The following is a 19,878-nucleotide window of genomic DNA, read 5'->3' as shown; positions in this document are numbered from 1 at the left end:
GACAACAGATTAAGAAATCTCCTGAGGGATAAATGAGGAACATCTCTCTTCCACTGCATTTCCAACCATCATCATATTCAGATTAAACAAAGCAGGAAGAAAGTCATTCCAGCTTCATGGAACCAGCCAAGAAAATCATCACCAGGACCAGCGGGCCACAGCACGCCCTTCAGTATTCGGCCAGGGTGCCAAGGCCCAGCTGCTGTGCCAGCCTTCCTTATACAGTTTGTTGACAAAGAAGAGGCCCAGTTAATTTTTCCAAACAGCAATATAAGCTGAAACAGATTCACCTGCAAACACCTGAATTACTTCTCGGTGTCTGCACCTAGAAACGAAGAAATAGCGATACTGAAACAAGAAATTTTTCTTGGGATCAGCACACATTGAAATGACTCCATAAATGGAATTGCTTAGGAAAAATAAATAATCTAATCCTTTGTTTCAGAACTTATTTTGGATTAGCCAGAGATGAAAGACTGCACTCCAGATGTGAATCACGAAAGGGAAGACGGATGGAGAAAATAAATTTCTAATATTAAGGAACATAAGGATGGAGATAGAGGGAGCAGAAGAGCTGGGATGACGTAAAAGCAGACATAAGAAGTTACATTTTTAACTAAAATTGGGAGTTCAGAAGATGCAGAATTTGGCACATTCAATGTGGGAATAATGGATATCTATGAGTCTTCTCTTGCCATAAACAGCCTCTCTTAAAGCAACTTGTGGCTTTTTTTAGGTTTGTTTGGACCCTTCTGTTTTGATCCCAACTTTTTGATTCTGGAATTTTTATTCTATGCATGTAAATACAAAAATTATAATCAAATTATAACAACATTAAATTTTCTCTGAGATAATATTCTCAAATTAATGTTATTTTTTAACTTTAGTAAAATTATTTTCACTGGACTGCATTGTTTTCTGTATAAATTTTAAAATAAAAATGCTTTACATATCAGCTTCTTTGCCGATATCAAGTTTTAACAATTTTTGCTTGTGTCCGTGTATGTTCAGTTCTGCAATCATTTTTACTGCCAAGTCTAATTTATATTGGGTCAAATTTTGTAGAACTCAATTTTATTAGGACAATCTATTCTTAAATCAATTTTCAGTTAACAGCAAATGTTATAATTTGCAATTTTACCCACAGTGAATTTTAATATTTTTCAATAATTTTAATAATTATTTTTTCTAGATTACTTTTACTGTTTTGTATTTTACCAACACCATAAGTTTTATAAAATATATTTATCAGTTCAGTTTTAGTCACGGTCTTATGTATCAATCTATTGCTTCACTCTGACAGTTCATATGCTTATTTTTATTTGTTCTTCAGGGTCAAAATGGTAGGGTCAAAGGGTCCTTGGTATAAGGGTTAAAAATGGCAGAAGCAAAAGACAAGATTCACAAAATCTCCACATTGCTCTTTACTTTCACCTTTGTAGTTGTGTTAGCTGGATTTTTTTTTTTCTGTAACACAAATACTTAAAATATGTAACTTTGTCTACCAAATGAGACTTCTTTTCCATCACAGTGTTTGTCTTGAATACCAACGCATATTTTGAACTAGTCAGGTTAAATATATGACACTAAGAATTGGCAATTGATTAAAACATCCCGAATATTCTGTATCCAAATGAAATTTTTACATCATAGATACATAGTCTACCTACATTACCTTACAGCCTATAAAGCACGATACCCTGTACTTATACCCTATATATCTAACTTTGTCTTTCACTCCTGGAAGCTTCTTCTTGGATCATCGTTTATAATTCTAGTGCCCTTTGAAAGTCTCAAATTCGGTTCCTGCTATTAAATTAGCTTATGAAAGCTGTAGCTGATGACTCTGTGAGCCTGAACGCATACAGCATCTGCAAAATTTGTTTTTCAAAGTTTCCTATGAAATATAATGACTAGGAGTAAGGAAAGTGCATGTGACCTCGCACATCACATTCTTCAGAACAAATGCTTGCTCGGCTGCAATTATGTCATCATGAAATCATGTTTCACATTCTAAAATAAACTCATTGCCATATGAATTGTTATCTTACTGAGATATTTTTGTAGTTGTCTTTTTAACAGCTTCCTTAGAAGTGTTTTCCAAATTTCTCACAATACCCAAACAAAAATTTCTTTTTTCATCTTATCCATATGAATACTTCAAGCTAGAATGTTCAGCAATCACCACCCTTATCCTGCATTGCACACACATGTATTGAATTTCACACACACACACACACACACATTTTTAGGTAAATCTTCTACAATATATGCTTTGTCAATCCCCAAAGAAGTCATAGAGAGTTTTCCCCAATGTCACGGTTCGGGACTCACCTGTGGACGTGGATGTCCTGTGACCAGACAGGTCAGTTCTAGGGTTTCTCCTTCCCGTATAGTGTAGACCCTCTCGGAGTAGCGCTCCTCCTCAATGTTACAGGCCAGGCCTGAGTGCACAATACGAACCGTGGGGGGAGCTGTTGAGTCAGGAAGAAGAGAGACAAGATACATAAAAAGATGAGTCAACTGTCTTCCCAGGAATCATCCTGGTTGTAAGAACAATTCTTATTAAACTTTACCATAGTCAGATCCATCAGTCTTAACACTTTGAGCATCCCCAAGGGATTAAAGAGCTTGATGGACAGAAAGCTTCAAATACATCTCACAGGCACCAATACATTTTGAAAATGGCAAAGGGGAACAGGGTGCCATGAGAAAACTGGTGATTCGGAAATCACCATCACTATAAGACCACATGATAAAATCTGATTCCTTTCTGAAATCCAAAATCTAATACAGTCAAGGAGGTTGTCCAAAAACTAGGTAGTGCAAAAGAAAGAAGACCATTGGAAAGGAAAAAGGAATGTGAATTGAAGACATTGGCATTTTTCTATTAATTTTATAAGCCCTGTGGTGCAAATAGGAGCTAAGGAATGAGAAGATTTGGTTATTAGGAATTGAAGACCAATTTAGTTTACAGTATTTATAGACTCTTGCATTGATCTGAGCAAAAGATGATCATTGAATTAAGCCACTGAAGAAGGCAATAAATCATGGCTACCTAAGTATAAAATTCTCACTAAAGAGAGACTTAGTTCTCATGAAGCTGTCCAAATTCCTAAATATAATTTTCGCCTATTTCAGTGCCACACGGGCCAATAAAACTTGACTAGCACTCATTGACTCACATATCACTGGAAGCCCACTACATGCAAAACCATTTTGGGTCATGAGAATTATTTGGATAATAAGATATGCTTCCTGTCATCAAGGAGATTACTGCTAGTTACTAGCTTCAAATTGGAGATGGCCCCCATTTGTGAATTTTGCATTTTTGTTTGTATTACATTTGGGAGTGGAGAAGAAATAGTTATTTTATTAAAGCCTATATCCACATGTAAAGGACAGTCATCTCAAGAACTTCCTGGTAACAATCTCAACCTAAACAGCAGTATTATCAACAGAGGCTATAGTTGCTTATAAATTAATGCAGGTATATTTGGAATTTTTTATTTAATATTAAAAGAATCATGAAACCTATAGAATTTGAAGATAAACTTGGTGATTCTATGGAGGAAATAAAATGATTATAAGTCCAACTTATGGGAAAATTTCTTCTGGGAAAATCTGTGTTCTGAAAGTAAAAAAAAGAAAAATTTCTAATGTCTAATACTTTGTTTTATATGACACAAATGTATAGAACACTCAAAGAATTGAATCATTGAGGGACATATTTAATTATCCTTCTTAATTCAAACAGAAAATGAAAGCTAGAAAAGCCTACTTATGGATAGTAAAACAACTGGTTATCTCAGTTTCTTTCTAGATACCCAAGCAGAGTCCTGTTCTTCCACTTTCAAATTCTGGATCCCACTCCCCAACACCCAGCATCGAACGACGTGAAAATTTCCAACAGAAGGATAAGAATGAAGAGTATTTTTAGAAAAGTAGCTCTTACATTCAGCATGCACAAGAAACTTCCCTGGAACTTTTTAAAAATAAGATTTCAGAGCTATATGTAGAAATCTGAGGTGTGCAGAAAACCCTAGGAATCTGCATTTTTACCAAACTACCCCCCCCACCCCCACGCGTGACAGTGGCAGTACTACTTGGACCAGATTAGTAGAAATAACTTTCTGAGTATTATAAATATTTGTTGACTAGAGGAAAATACTCACAGGGATAAAATGTCCTTTTTCTTTTATTTTTTTCAAGTAAGTTAACTTCATGCTATGCATCATTTCACTGGTTAGAAAAATTAAATGATGCTTAAACAAATCAGATTTTTTGTTTGGTCTATAAAACCACTTTATCAAAAATTTTCAACCATGTCTTTGGACTCTGTCTAGACATTGTAATAATTTGTTTAGTTTTATGACATTAGAAACCCTTATCTGTAGTGTTTCTCTGGGTGTTCTGATATATTTCACACAATGTCTCCTACATATCATTTCCTACAGTGATCAACTTTAAACTTCAATTTAGATAAGTAATACGAGAGAGCTATTTATTAAACATCTGTCTTATACAACTGTATACATATTATAGAGGTTAACAAACTGATGACAATCAATAAACGCTTGCAAAATGTAAATAGAAAATACAGATTCATTACCTTGAAATATATTTCTATGCCAAATTTAGCTTAATAAGTGATAGCCTACATGTTTATTAATACATCTAATTATATGGTAACGTGACAGCTTTTCTGAATTAATTTACACTTGTTATTTTTGTTTTAATTTCAAATCAATGAACAGTATTGTTATTTTTAAGATATATCTTTCTGAAGCATCATTATGCAAATAAGTAGCTTTATTTAAAACATTTAAACTATACAGTAAGCACACTGTGTTCATTTTCAAAGGTTAATTTTCTACTATTTTCTTCTATATTTTAACAGATTCCTGGAAAAGGTAAGTGCTATATACTGTAACCATCGTGAACCTAACACCTACCTTAGAGGAGGGTGGAACATTCTACCAAATTGTAAGTGTTGAAGATGTAATTTTCCCAGTATGCATTAAAATACATGCTCAATACTTTAGCTGCTCAATGACAAGGTGAACATTTCGGAAGCTTCCATTCACGTTTTGTCTCACAAAGCTCAACTTATAAGGTCTCAGGGCTCATCCAGGACTATGCTCTTAAGCCCAAATTAAGGAAGTAAAGTCTGAGGACATCTAGTGACCTGGCCATAGGCCTGCAGCTAGTTGTGGCCTAAATGAGACCAGAATCAGAGTCCTTTGTTCTTTTCACTGCTTCACGGTATTAAAGCCACGTCTGACATAGTTAAACTAGGGTTCTAAATAACTCCCAAACTAGACCTAGACTAGACTATGGGGATAAAAAAGGATTGAGAAACTGCTCATGAAGTAGTTAGAGCACCATAACCAGACCAACAATATAACTAGCAGAACTGTTCCCGAGTTAACCAAGGTAACATGGTGCCCATCGACCATTCTGACTGCAGTCCCTGCCAAATCCATGAAATCTGACAGCTGCCAAAATAATACTTTGAAATTTCTATTTTCATCGTGTCGTTTTCCTGCCTTGGAATCTATAATGTCTCTCCATGACATTTCAGAGTCCTGATCCCTCCAAATGGCATTTAGATGCTCTATGAAGGGTCCTCATACTGACTATCTGACCCGAAATCCCGCTTCTCTGTGACATTGCCCACCATCTGTGAAAGGTGAAGAGCACTGAGGTTTTAAATGTCTTTGCTCCTGAGGTTCCCCCATCTAGAATTCCCAGGGTGATATACGGACCAATGTTCCTGAAATCTGCTTGAATTATGTAGCAGTGATTCTCTTCTCTTTTTTTTCCAGGAGATATGTATTGCCCAGTGATTCTTCTTTTTTCTTTTCATTTTTTTGAAATGTATTGCATTTTATTTGGTTTTTTTTTTAAAGACTGGCCCTGAGCTAACATCTGTTGTCAATCCTTTTTTTCTTCTTCTTCTTCTCCCCCAAGCTCCCCAGTACATAGTTGTATATTCTAGTTGTAGGTCCTTCTGGCTCTGCTATGTGGGACGCCGACTCAGCATGGCTTGATGAGTGGTGCCAGGTCTGCACCAAGGATCCAAGCTAGCAAAACTCTGGGCCGTGGAAGTGGAGTGCATGAACTTAACCACTCAGCCATAGGGCTGGCTCCTCTCCGTTTTCTTAACGTTCTAACTTGATATTAAGTCCCTCATTGCCAGGATGAGCATCATTTTTGGCATCTGTCCCAAAAAACATAATTCAGAGCACAGAATAGGCATTTAACAATTAATTCATAAGTTGTTTTAGCAAATATCACTATAATGCCACCAACCTCCTATTTTAGCAAATATCAACTATTACGGCACTGAATCAACTTACTTCAAATACAAATGCAATTTGAAGTACTATATCTGAAGCAAGACATCTTTTATCATCTGCCTTGCTAGAAAAAGCCTCAATTCATCATCTTGAAATTGGACTAAGGGTTATGATCTCCCTTTGCCCTGTAGAGTCAGCAATGAATTAAAATGTTAAAATATTGCATGAGACTCATATTCATCCAAATGTGCGTGCAGTAAACCAAATCCCATTACATAAAATCTTTCCTAATGCTAATCAGATCACTTCCTTAATATAAGTAAACTGGCTTTGGGTTCCAGAGGTCAGCCTAAAAGGGCAAAAGAAAGACATTCTTTTATTTTGTTAGAGTATACTTTGGAAAGTTAAACCAAATTCTCTCTGTATTCTGTTGGAGAAAGAATACAAATAAATCATTCTCCAATGGCAACAACTAGGCGCATTTTCAGCCTTTCATCTCATATATAGGCTTCCAAGCATATATTTACTGAGCAATTGTTATAGATCAGGCATAAGGCTGTGTCCTGGGGATATGAAGATCAATGCTATGAGCTGTGCCCTCTAGGCACTTACCAACTACTCAGTCTGTCCAATTTATACATACTAAACAAATTACAGTTGAACACGAGAGGTACTCTAACAGGAAAAACTATAAGAGGACAAAGCAGAACATGACTAAACCTGCCTGGGGAATTCCAACAGGTTTCACAAAGTCAATGATAATTAACCTAGGTTTAGAATGATGCATGTAGTGGGAACAAATGGAAGAACATTCCAGAGAGAAGAAAGAGTGTGTTCAAGGGCATGTCTGTAAGAGGCTACCTGCAGTGGTTAGGAAGTAACTACATTAAAATGTGGTCCACGTACTTTGTAATTTACTCCAAACTGTGACACTGGTACCACCCTCTCAATTCAACATTATGTTTCCAGACATAGACAGACACTGTATGTATAGTCCTGGGAATGGAAAGGAGGGGAGAGACCTACTTTAGAGGTCTTGTTACACAAGACTTGGAGATTAACTGAATGTGGGGTGAGGGAGAAGGAGTGAGATGACAGTGAAGTTTATACTTTGGTTAACTAGGTGAAAGATGATGATTGTTCAACAGAAAGGACTCTTTTGATCACCATGGACTGCACATTACTCACAGCTGGGAAAGTCTGAAATGAGGGTCTCTGAGCCGAAATTATGGAAGGCTTTGTTAGTAAGTTAGTAAAAGTGAGGACTTAGTGCAAAATGTTTTTGAAGGAGAAGCTTTTTCCACTCACAGGCACTATTCCTGAAGGACACGCTGTCATTTTCCAGTAATAGGTTTGGTGTTAGGGGTTTTCTCTCCTCCAAGAACCCCAAGTAAAAGTTTTGTACTTTGGTAAATCCCTCAAACCCCTGATCTAACTATTCTCTTGCAACTCAAGTTGCCAGTAAAGCCTTGCCACTCTTCTACACTAGGTCAAGGTAACTTAGGTTCTTGGTGTAGGTCACAGACCTCCCGGGATGGGTCCTTGGACAGAGGGATGCTCACTGGCCCCTCTTAGAAGCCCCAGTGAAGAGATCAGGAAACCAGCCTGCATCAGCATCCCTCACACACTCTAGATTCTGTGGAGAAAGAGACAGAGACAGAGACACAGAGATGGAGAGAGAGCATCTCACTCCTTACTGCTCTCCCACGGTCGGACAGAGATAGTAGACTTGGCAGTGTTACTTACACCATTGACTTAGCAGTCATGCAGTTTGGCTTGTAAGGCAAACATAACAATAATCAAATGTCCTCCCATTTTTCTATTGATTTAAGTCATTATATGCTCTCATAAATACCTCTCAGTTTTCCACAATATCTTACATTTAGCTAATGGGCATTGCCAATTGGTCTCTTCTGCTTATTTCACAATTCCCAAGACAGCACGTGTGTATAGTAGTTCTAAAAGATGGTGCCTTCCATTCTTCTTACTTTCTCTCTTTCCTACCTGTTACTATTTTAAGATACTATGTGAGTCTCCTCCTCCCTCCTTTTTTCACAGTAATCTCCCAGTCTGACTTTTAAATCAAGTATTGTGTCTAAAGACCTAGTCCATAATTATTCCTCTTGTCGTTGACAACTCTTTTGCCTAATATCTTTCTCCTTAGGCTCATTATCTTCCATATTCTAATATCACAAACTCGGAGAGGAAAGAGGAGAATATGGAGATTTGAGAGAGAAGGTGACGAAGTCAGTTTTAGATGCTGATATTGGGCTGATCAACAACTGGCAAATTATTCCTGGACGTAAAGATTTAGAGCGTTTAAATGGTGGTTGACGGTTGACAGCAATAGAACAGATGAAATCTTTAAAAAAGGGCATTTAGAGCACAGAGTGAGAAACTAAGAAGAAAAAGATAGAACCTAGAGGAATATGAATTCTTAATATAGAGAACCAAGGAAAGATACTTAGCAGGATCATAACATCAGAGAGACAGAAGGAACCCATGAAAATGTGGTACTTGAAGAGGTGCATAAAGAGATGCTCAAGCATGGTGACCTGCCCCAAAACATCACTCACAACAGAGTTGTCAATTAGGAGAGGCACAGGCAAAAGGTCTCTGCCTTTAACAGTCAGGATGGCATTGGTGAATCTGGAGTGAGATGCGGCTGTAGAGCAGTCGGGTCAAAAGATAAATGATGTGAGGTTTGACGGAAAGGGAGAAAACTCAGCAGCTCAAACTGAGATTAGGACAAACAGTAAAACTGCCACTGAGGAATGTAAAGAGGAATGCTATGGATAAAACCGGATAAAGAATAATTATTTACATTACAAAAGACAAACCATAATGTTTCTATTTTCAACCTAACTGTATTTTTTTGCCAATACTGTTCTATTTTTATAGTATCCTTCATCATTCTTTTAAAATGAACTTCCCTAAAATCTCACTTTCTTTCTTCTCTTTCCTGTTCTTTCTGTTAGTTTACTCTTTTACAAGTTTAACTTTGCCAACTTCTGTACCACATATACAAAAATCTCTCTAAACCATCTAATCTCTTCTGTAAACAAAAATCAATCAAGGTTAATCCCCACAGCATATAAATATGCTTAATCTCTCCCGTGATAAAAAATGGAGACAAAATAACCACAATCATCCCCCGTCAACAGGCCTCCCCTTGTCTCTCCTGCATGGTCCAGCTATTGGAACTAACACACACCCTCCAATCCACACTTCCACACCCGCTTTGTAGCCCTCAGTCCACCGCAGCTGGCTTCTGCTCAATCATTTGTACTCATAAAAGAATAAGGCAGGAAAATAGAAGAGCATTTCGGTAAGCTGCTAATTTTTTTGACATTATTTTGATCTCTTACTTCTCCTTGAGTCTTAGTATATCTGCCTTCACTTCCATGCAACTACAAGGATGTTTTGAAACTACACACTTGCTCTATAATTCAAAATAATATAGAGTCTTACTACCTTCCACTATGATACTATGATTCTACAATTCCACATGAATATAAACACATACCCAAACACACACGTAAGCAAAATACAGCCTGCCCTCCATATCTGCAGGCTCCCATCTGTGGATTCAACCAACCACGATGGAAAGGCCTACGATAGTTCCATCTGTACTGAATATGTGTATCTGTAGGTGCAGGGGTCGCAGGTGTCCTGGAACCAATCTCCCATTTATCAAGGGACGAATGTATTCAGTTTGTATGTCTATTCCAATAATTTCTTCAAAAAAATAGTTAAAATCCTTCCGTCTTTGTCATTTTAAGTAATCCCAAATAGGACAATATCCTGATACACACAAAACATACAGATTATTTTACATCAGCTTTTAGCTCATTTGTGTTGTTTGCTTCCATTAGTTATTTTGAATTAACTACTATTTGAGTATCAGGGTAAACTTATTTCTGCACCCTTTCTCCCTCCAGTCCCCATATTTGGTTAACACTGCACTCCTGTTCACTGAAGGGAAAAACTTTTTAATATTTAATTTGATGAGCTGTACAATGAAAGTACTAAGATCCTATTGATTATTGTGGATTTAATCAAAAGAAGATGATATATGCCTCCTATGACATTGGTGAACATGAAAGGTTGTGAATATTTTGTATTACTTCCTCCGCACACATTGAGCAACGGTGATATGAGTGAACGAGCCACCCTGAGACGCTCGCCAAGGCCCCAAGTAAGGGAAGAAAATTTCACCCTGAAGCCTCTGGTTTAGAAAGCAGCTGTTGATGTTTCCTAAATAACAGAGGTTGGCATGATTTTTTAGGTTAGTGTTAACCAAGAATGTAAGGCAAAGAGTTTAAATTAAAGTTATCCGTTTATATGCAATAGATACTATTTAAGAAGATGGAAGAAAGTTTGTCATCAAAAGAAAATGACATTCGCTAACAATGTAATTATGTACATGAAATTTTAAAGTTAAGCAAAAAAAGCAACAATGCAATTTAAATTCTGTTAAAACAATGATAAAAGCAATATTTTTTTTTGTAAAAGAGCTACCTTTTAATGTCATCTTTGAACATTCTCAAATCAAGGTACCAACCGCACAGAAAATTGAATACATAATTGCAAAATATTAATCTGAATTTTCTCCCACAAAATGACATATACGTGTCCTATTTTTCTGAAGAGAAACACTAAACAATTTAAAAATTCTATTACGTAAAGGTTTTCAGATTTGCAACTTCAGATTTCATCAGAATACCTTTCTCTGTTTTCATCTAGAAGTGTAACCTATTAATATAGAGAGCTAAAACTTCGAAGACTCTTGTATGTTTTATAGATGAAAAAAATGCAAGTTTCACTGGATCTGAAGTTCTTAACATTCTTTACAAATACAGCAATTGACAACCTCTGACAGGTGTGCCAGACAGGACCCCTGGGCCACCAAGTCTGACATAGTCTTCCATGGCCACTAGTCATCTCTGTCCCTCTGTCTCTACATGGATGTTCCCATCTCAAGCCCTTCATTATGTCCTTCCCAGTATTTTCCAGAAGAAATATTTGAACCACACCTGGGGAATCTTTGAAAGCCCATCAAATATTTCACTAATCTCATATCTTGCTCACATAGGACTTACACGAACTAATCTGGGTACCCCAATTTGAAGGTGAATATTGTGGGGAACAGCGCTTTGCCCTTCTGGGGTAGGAATGTGACATTCTATGCTCAAGTTCCTGGTTGTCTATTGGATCCTATGTCACATTCAGAATTGTCTCCAATTAAAAGTTGAACCATGTTTCTACCCAATCAATAAATTTTAGAGAAAAACAAAAAAACTACTCCAGAAATTTTGAAGGCTAGGCCATAGACTATAAACAACAACAACAAAAAGCTGAGGTTGACACACTCTTGCTTCTGTGGTACCATTCTTTATGGGCTTTGAGTCAGCCTGGGGGCAGAGTTAAGGAGACGGGGAAACTATTAGAACACTGCCAAGAGGGAGCACCTTGGAATCCTTAAAACCTTTGATTAGCCTTCTCCATCTAAAATCAAACTTGTGACATGACTTCCTCTTAACAATGTCAGAAGCCATACATCAGGTTGTCGTGAACCTTATGGGGTTCTTTGAACCAAATCTTCCTTGTATCTTATGAATTATGACAGCATCTTGGGAGATCAGGACTCATGAAGCCATAGGTGCTAATTACATCATTTTTTTTCACCCCTCAAATGTATACCTAAAGATACTCATCTTTCTCAAAAATTTAGAGCTTTTCAGGTTTCTGGAAAGAGCTACAAAGCCCAGCAAATACTAACTAAAATAAAATTAGTCTCATCATTGTGCTCTAACCTTAATCACAGATTGAGTATTTAGAGAGAGCTATTATTTCTTCCAGTCTAGCTCATCAGAAAACAAATGAGATTTACTACAAAATATGCCAAAAATGAAGACTTCAATTTGCTTCTCCAAGATTAGCACTGGCAGGCGGAGAATTTTGAGGATCTGGCCTCCCCATCGCCCCCTTGTTTCTCTCCATTGAGAAATCATGGCCACTGCCTGGGAAGAGTACCAAGAAAGATAAGCTTCTTAGCATGTCACAAAAATGCCTGTCGGACCCCAGCATAGAGGAATCAGACACAAACCCTAAGCCCCCATCTGAAGCAGGCAGAAGAGCTAGTATCACAAACCAAGGATGATTCAGAGTCCACCAGGGCAATACTTTCACGGACTGAGAATTTAACAAATGCCAGGCACTTGTGCAATGCACGTTATTTTGACAATCTCTAGTTTTCTATAAAACCCTAAAAAGAATATTTTGAATTTTCATTTGAAAAAAACAAGACACCCCCAGTGAAGGTTAGTGAATTTTCAAAGTTTAGTTTTAACTGCAGTTCTGCCTTATACTAGAAACAAATTTTGTTGTATATATAAATATATATATATATATATATATATTTTTCTTTTCCCCTTGCTATGTTGCATCTTCATCTTTCAAAGGCCAGACATTCCTTTATATCTTTGGAATTTAGAATTTAGGGGGACAGAACAGAATACAGAAAGAGAATTACCAATCATTTATGTTCTAATATGCAAAAAATACTTTTATTAAATTACTTAAATTACTTTACCCTACCAAATTTGTCTGGAGCATAACCACCACCTCTGTTTGTAACTTTGAAGAAGCTTGACTTTTCCACTAACTGTGTGACTCTGACTATTTTAGCAAAGTCTCAGAAAGCATCACGTAGTATTGAAATCAAGTATCATAAGTGGAGCTTAATAAGTACTTCTTTTCATCTTCCAAGATGCTAATGCAGATTTCTTCTCTTCCTGCTGCCAAGTTCCTTAATGAAACTCAATAGCTCCTTGCATTCTCCCAACTTCATTTTAACTTTTTTTGAACTCATTTGGATAGCAAATAAGACAACTCATAAAAATGCAATGAATGACCAGCTCATAACGATTCAGGTCACCGGCTCTGTCCACTCTCCCAGGCCCCCTGCAATGAATCATCCATCACTCCTGGATCATCTAACCCACCCCCACTTTTACTGGCCCGCTCTCCCAGGGATCTATCTCACAAATGCCAACATTACAATTTTAGACTATCAACAAAATTAAAGCAATAACTAAAACAGTCAAAATTTCAAGCAAAGAAAAACGGAATTTATTCTTCCAACAGTAATTTTCTGCCACAAGCAATTTTCTCCCATGCCTGCTTAATGTTATAAAGTAAATAATGAACAACAATAACTATATATATATATCTTCCTTAATTAAAAAGTGTCTAATGATAAAAAGGTGAATATTTCTAAAGTTTCTAATTTTAAGTATTGGGTTTGAAGTTAGATTTCCTGGGTTGGAAATACTGCAATATAATCTGGGCTAATCTCACTTTTCTCATGTATAAAATGGGATGATCCGACTTTCTACTTCCTACTGTTGAGGCAATCATATGGGATCATGCATACTCAGGGTTTACCACAGTGCCTGGCTCTAGAGCTAAGCATTCAAGATTCTACTTTTGGTTGGCCATCTGAAATCCCCATGAATGGAGCAAACAAACATTGGAGGAATAATATTATTGTTGATTAATAACATCATTACATTCTCTTCCCAATAATTTACATGAAACAAAAAAACTAGAAATGAAGGACAATTGTAAAAATGACGCTACCTTTATGTAAATTGTCCACCTAATGAAATGATCAAATTTGTCAACAAATCTCAATTTCTCTCTTTGAAACCAGTTGATCAAGTAAATGAATAAAACTTATTGCTGAAAATTTCAACTGAAAATGATGCTTTTCAAAACTTACATGGAAAATAAAAACTTTTTAACAAGATACATACTATTTCATTTACTTAAATAATGTCACAAACCATTTTTAAATAAATAAAAATAAGGAAACACCTAATGAATAACAAATAGGTTTATCAACAGAGAAGCAATTCAGATAGGCTTCTGCCTAATTGATCAGTACACTCAGCGTTCTTAGAAAAAGCACTGTAATACCGACTGCAAAGCAAGTATTTGCATGTATAATCTCAAAAGAGCCAAACGTTAGTAGAAATTTCAAAGATGTAGCGAAACAATTATAAAATGATGTTTTCAATCCTGAAGTTTCAATACTCAAAATGAATACTCAAGGAATGACATATGCCAAAAATGTTACTATGCACACAAAGCTTCCATTTTAACTAAGGGCTGAGAAGGAAAGACCTGAGGGTCTGATTCCGGAGACATTTTGACACATATCAAATGTTCCTTATTTCCAATGAAAGGCCTTTTTGACCAGTTCTCATGTTGATATGTTCCTATTAGCTACCAGTGCCTTCAAGTGGTGGACATTACATTACATTAGTGTATCAAATTATGACAGCAAATGAATGGCTGCACACAATAATTCAGATTACTGTCTCCAGCCAAATATTTATGAGACCTCAATGGCAATGAAACATGAATATCTGTGTTTCTAGTTTATTTATTTGATAAAAGGCACTAAGCAAAAAACTGAACACAATGATAAACAGCTTTACAGGTTCTCAAAACCTTTTTGACCTAGGATTTAATACAGAAGTTACATAATTCAATTGTGGAAGTACACTTTCTGTTTAAATAAGTAGGGCAAGAAATAACTAATTTTGAGAAACCTAAGGACAAAGTCTTTAACATGGTATATGTACACACATGTTAATGAAAACCTCAAATCAAAAACATTTAACTCATGTTGACATGATATTTGTCCCTAACTTTTTCTTCATATAAGGCAACAGGTTAAAATATGTGATTTTCTATCGCTGTCACGGTGGAGCCTGCTAACAGTGTGCTGTGCACTTTTTGGAAGAGTTTGCCTGAAGCTCCCAATTGTATTTCTTCAAGGGCAGCATCCTGTAGTGCCCATAAACCCTGAAGAGGTCCTCCCCCAGAAGGACTGCATTTTCCCGTAGGTCATGTAAATGAGGAGTGGCTCTGGCTCATCCCAGTTTGGTTATCTAGGAAAACGAGTCAAACACTGCAAGCCTGTCCCTGTGCCACTCCAGACTCTTCTCATCCATTCTCCTTCTCGAGGACGCATCCATCAAGGTGGAGAATGGCCCAGGTGCCATCTCCATGATGACTCACAAATTCAGATTGCCAACACAGACCTTGGCCCTGCCCTCCAGGCCCCTATATTCATCTGTCTATATGACAGTCTCTCTTGAATGTCTGACTATATCCCAATCTATCCAAAATTGAATTCAGGACTCAATACCTCTCTCTCCCCACAAAAGATGCATTTTTTCAGCCTTTTCTATGGCATCAAATGGCAATACCATTAGAAAAGCTGCCTATACCAGACACTTAGATGTCATCTTTGATGTCATTAACAAGGGTTGTTAATATTACCCTGTTAATTGGTCCATTCCCTCCATCTTTTCACCACAATCATTCCCTCCTAAGTCACTATCATCTCTCACTCAAACTACCACAAAACCATCCTACCTGAGGATGCCTCTCCAATTGCGTCTCCAGACAGCACACTAGTGAGATTTTGAAATGACCATATAAACTCTTCACTTAAGAACTTTCAGAGGCTCCCTAATGCTTTTAAAATAAAATTGCCATTATCAGGATTTTGAAACCCCTGAAAGTTCTTCCCCTGCTTCCACATGTCATTCAAACTTCCATCATTTTCTCTTCCTGCCCCTCTAACTTTCTGGGTTCCATCCTGGCCCAAGGCCTTTGCACATGTTGTTCTCTCTGGTTCCAAAGTTCTTTCCTCTCCTCTTAGCCTAGTTATTACTTACTCAAAATTCAAGTCCAATATCTCCCTGGTAGGGACACATTCCCTGGCCCTCCTAAATAAATCAAGTCATTTACGGATGCTTAGAGCACCATGGGCCTCTTCTTCATACCACTTACCACAGATACCATTTTACACGCACTTCTGTGATTAGAAGTAAACTTCATAAGGGCAGGAACTGTGCCTGACTTCATTCAGCATGATAACCCAAGCACCCAGCACAGCATCAGTACATTATGTTTTTCATAATATGTTTAGTGAATGAGTTCATGAACGCAGTAGAAAACAATGGCCTATGTAGATATATAGCAGAAAGCAAGGAAGGAGAGAAGAAAGGAATGAATGAAGGAAGGAAAAGAGGGAGAGAGGGACTGATGAAGGAAGGAAAGAAGGAAGGGAGGGAGGGAAGGAGAAAGGACATAGAAAAAAGAGGCTAAACATAATTTTGACTCTGTACATATGATAGAATTATAACTCTACAAATTATTCTTGTCTATTTCCAAAAGTTCTACTTTTCCTAATTGATTGTCATTCCATCAAATGGGACTAATCCAGTTCCATATCTCTCATGGTAAGATAATTTACATCACAATTTTCTTTAGCCTGAGGAGGCAGCCTTCAGCTGGTCTTTCTCAGAGTCTGTTTATTATGTGGCAATTTCTACATATAAAATGTCTGAGAAAGTGCTGCTTATGATGCATATTGTGATTTATGTTACAATATTTTCCCTAAGAGTTATATTACAATACTTCTCTTACTAGTTGGCGGATCTTCAGTCACCTCCTGTTATTCAGTACTGGAATAACAGACTATCTGCTTTATGTAGGCAAATCACAGATACTGACACTTGTAAATTATATCCATTGATCCAACAAAATTCAAACAAACCATCTCTTTGCAACCAGTTTTTCTAATTGCAGTTTCTGACTTGCAGACAAACTTCAAAACATCTATTATAATCTGCAAAATTCTGCTTGTCTTTCAAATAACAAAATTGTTTCTACCCATGTTTAGACCTTTATTCACCTTGGTCTATTGAACTCATTTTCCTCCTCCTACTACACCGATAGCTTACAAACTACAAGATTAAAAGGACCGTCCATTTTCAGCAAATATGTGTTGCTAAACTCCAGCCTCCAGAAAGAAGGTGTCAAGGATTTTCATCTCTTCAGGCTCATCTCCACATTTTCTATAGATTTGCTAAAGATTGAATTACTTTGGTTTATGACAGCAGTAAGAGAAGCATACTTCAAATGCTTGAACATTTTTGTATTATAACAAAAAAGGACCTACTATTCGCTACAGGTTAAACGTGCATCTCAAGAAATCAGATGTTGGATTTCTAACTCTCAATACCTCAGAATGGGACCTTATTTAGAGAGTGGGTGTTTACAGAGGTAGTCAAGCTGACATGATGTCATTAGAGTGGACTCTAATTCATATGACTGATGTCCTTGTGAAGAAGGGGGAATTCGGACACAGACATGAACAGGAGGAGAACACCATGTGAACATGCAGGCAGAGATTGGGGTGAAGCATCCAGTCAAGCCGAGAAACACCAAGTATGGCCACCAAACTACCAGAAGCCAGGGAAGAAACATGGAACAGAATCTCCCTCACGGCCCTTAGATGGAACCAATCCTGCCAACACCTTGATCTCAAACTTCTAGCCTTCAGAACTGTGAGACAATAAATGTCCGTTGTTTAAGTCCCCCAGTCTGTGGCACTTTGTTACAGCAGCCCCAGGAAACTATTGAACAATGAGTAAAAATGATGGGATGTTTAGAGTGGCATTTCCTCTTGATGATATGATGATATAGTCACCAAACTGATATGGGAGTAGGAATGGGAGTCACATATCTGCCTATCTTTCCTTCCTGCCCCCTTCTATTTTCCTCTCTCTCCTGTTCTCTCTTCCTGTTATTTTTTTCTCCTTCCTCTCTCCTTTCCCCTCTTCCTTTGGATAGCATGAGGACTAAGTCATGGTCCCAACCTCCAAGAACACTATCAAAAAGAAATGAGTTTTCTGAGCAAAGAAGTCCATTATTTTGTACTTAAATACAGTGAGAGAAAAGGAGAGATGGTTATAAAATCTAAAAGCTTTATCAAAAACATAAACTCCCCACTACTTTTCCTGGAGGAGAATAGCCTGAACTAAAGAGATTTAAGACTGCCTTGAGTATCCGTGATTGTGCTAAAGTTGGGAGAAAGCTATCTATCTCTGCCATTTACCCAGGAAACACTGTAAGTCATACAAAGCTGAACAAAAACTTATAAGAGATAATGGTCAAAGGAGACTCAAGCAAGAACTTCATTGGCTGTTGAGTTTCAACGACACCCTGTGGAATATTCAGCAAGGATGGGACCTCCCCAGGAAACACATAAAACAAACACGTGACTAGAAATGATTTATTTGAAGGTGAAAGAAGGCAGACAGAATAGATTTTGGTTGCTACGTGATTAGCTGGCTGCTTTCTTAGCTTGAGGGAGGAAATACACACATGCACACTCCCCGCGCCCAAGTGACATTCCAATCAGTTCTGGGCAATCTTATACATCTGCTTTTGTGGGTCCCTCTGGTGTGGCATGCCTAACCAAGGTCACTGCAGGAAGGGAAGACCCTTTTGGTATTTTTACCTGTCTTTCAATTAATCGCTTTTTGACACAGCTGGTATTCAATAGAGGATTATAAACATCACATATAATAAGTTTCCTTCAAATTTTATTTATCAAAAGCAATGTTTTGACCCAAAGAGGTATGCCACCGCTAGCTGTCACATATTGGTTACTCTAAAGACTGGCAACGGAAACCCAACCTCTAGCCACTGGGCTTGTGAGTGCTCAGTGCCAGCAGCCTCGACCTGGGAGTATGAACTTTTCCTACTCTGTGGTTTCTTCTGTATGACAAGCAGATCCAGTAAGAACTCTTAAAGCTAATTAAGTCATCAATACCCTGTAGTACTGAACTTACTATGGTTTTGTCGGAGTCAGAGAAAAAAGAAAAATTACAACACTGCTCATAATGAAAGTTTCGCCACTATCCAAGTTAAAGATGCTTACAAATGGGATCCAATGATCTTTCCAAGGGTGGACTCACATTGCATTACCAAAATCAACTTCCACAGTCTTTTCGTCTGCAAAATTGATATGCCTTTATTTTCACCTTCTCTCCTATTAATAACTATTGATCACATATATTCAGAAAGACAATAGGATAATTTAATAATTCATTCTCCAATGATTTATTTTAACAAGGTCCTTTCAGCTCCTGAGGCTGATTTTACAGCTGCACGCAGCATTCCAGTAGGACAGCAACAGTCAGGGTATTTGTTATTAAAATGTTAAAACCTTTTTTTTTTTTTGAAATACTGAACTTTGAATGTAATAGTAAACTGAGTGAAGAGAGGGAGAGAGAGAGAGATTCCAAGATCTTCTCCATAAAGGAAAGCATCTTCCATTCGCAATGCTCTATCTAGACTGGTTCCCCACTGGAGGCACAGACTGACCAGAGAAGCCATATGTCACAGGGCATATGTTTCTAAAACTGACGTGGCAGGAATTGCCATAAACAGCAGAGTAACTAGTTGTAAGGAAGGGCAGCAAAGGGTTCCTACATGTGAAATAATGCTTCCTCTTCCTTCACAGGTGTTCTGCTGCCAAGTTTGAAGTGTCTGACAGCAGTCAGGAAGTAAGCCTGTGATGTAATTTGTTTAGTGCATTATTATTATTAGTTTAATATTAGTGCTCTCTAGCAAGAAAATAACAGACTGAAAAATGAAGCTTGCTGATAAAATGTAATGAAGTCAAGCAACTTGACAAAGA

At 37.3% G+C, this 19,878-nt stretch overlaps 1 protein-coding gene across 3 annotated transcripts in view; it reads right to left on the bottom strand.

The window, feature by feature from the left end:
• MDGA2 (MAM domain containing glycosylphosphatidylinositol anchor 2) overlaps nt 1-19,878 on the bottom strand; it is a 778,429-nt gene that overhangs the window by 444,085 nt on the left and 314,466 nt on the right. For all 3 annotated transcript variants that reach the window (XM_046652130.1, XM_046652131.1, XM_046652132.1), the window contains exon 2: nt 2,335-2,474. In XM_046652130.1, coding sequence (XP_046508086.1) covers nt 2,335-2,474 — 140 coding nt within the window. The remainder of the gene's footprint in view (nt 1-2,334; nt 2,475-19,878) is intronic.

The sequence above is a fragment of the Equus quagga genome, chromosome 2 (assembly GCF_021613505.1).
Source record: "Equus quagga isolate Etosha38 chromosome 2, UCLA_HA_Equagga_1.0, whole genome shotgun sequence".
Lineage (NCBI taxonomy): Eukaryota > Metazoa > Chordata > Mammalia > Perissodactyla > Equidae > Equus > Equus quagga.
The sequence above is the reverse complement of the archived record's forward strand: the minus strand, read 5'-3'. Positions and strand labels throughout refer to the sequence as shown.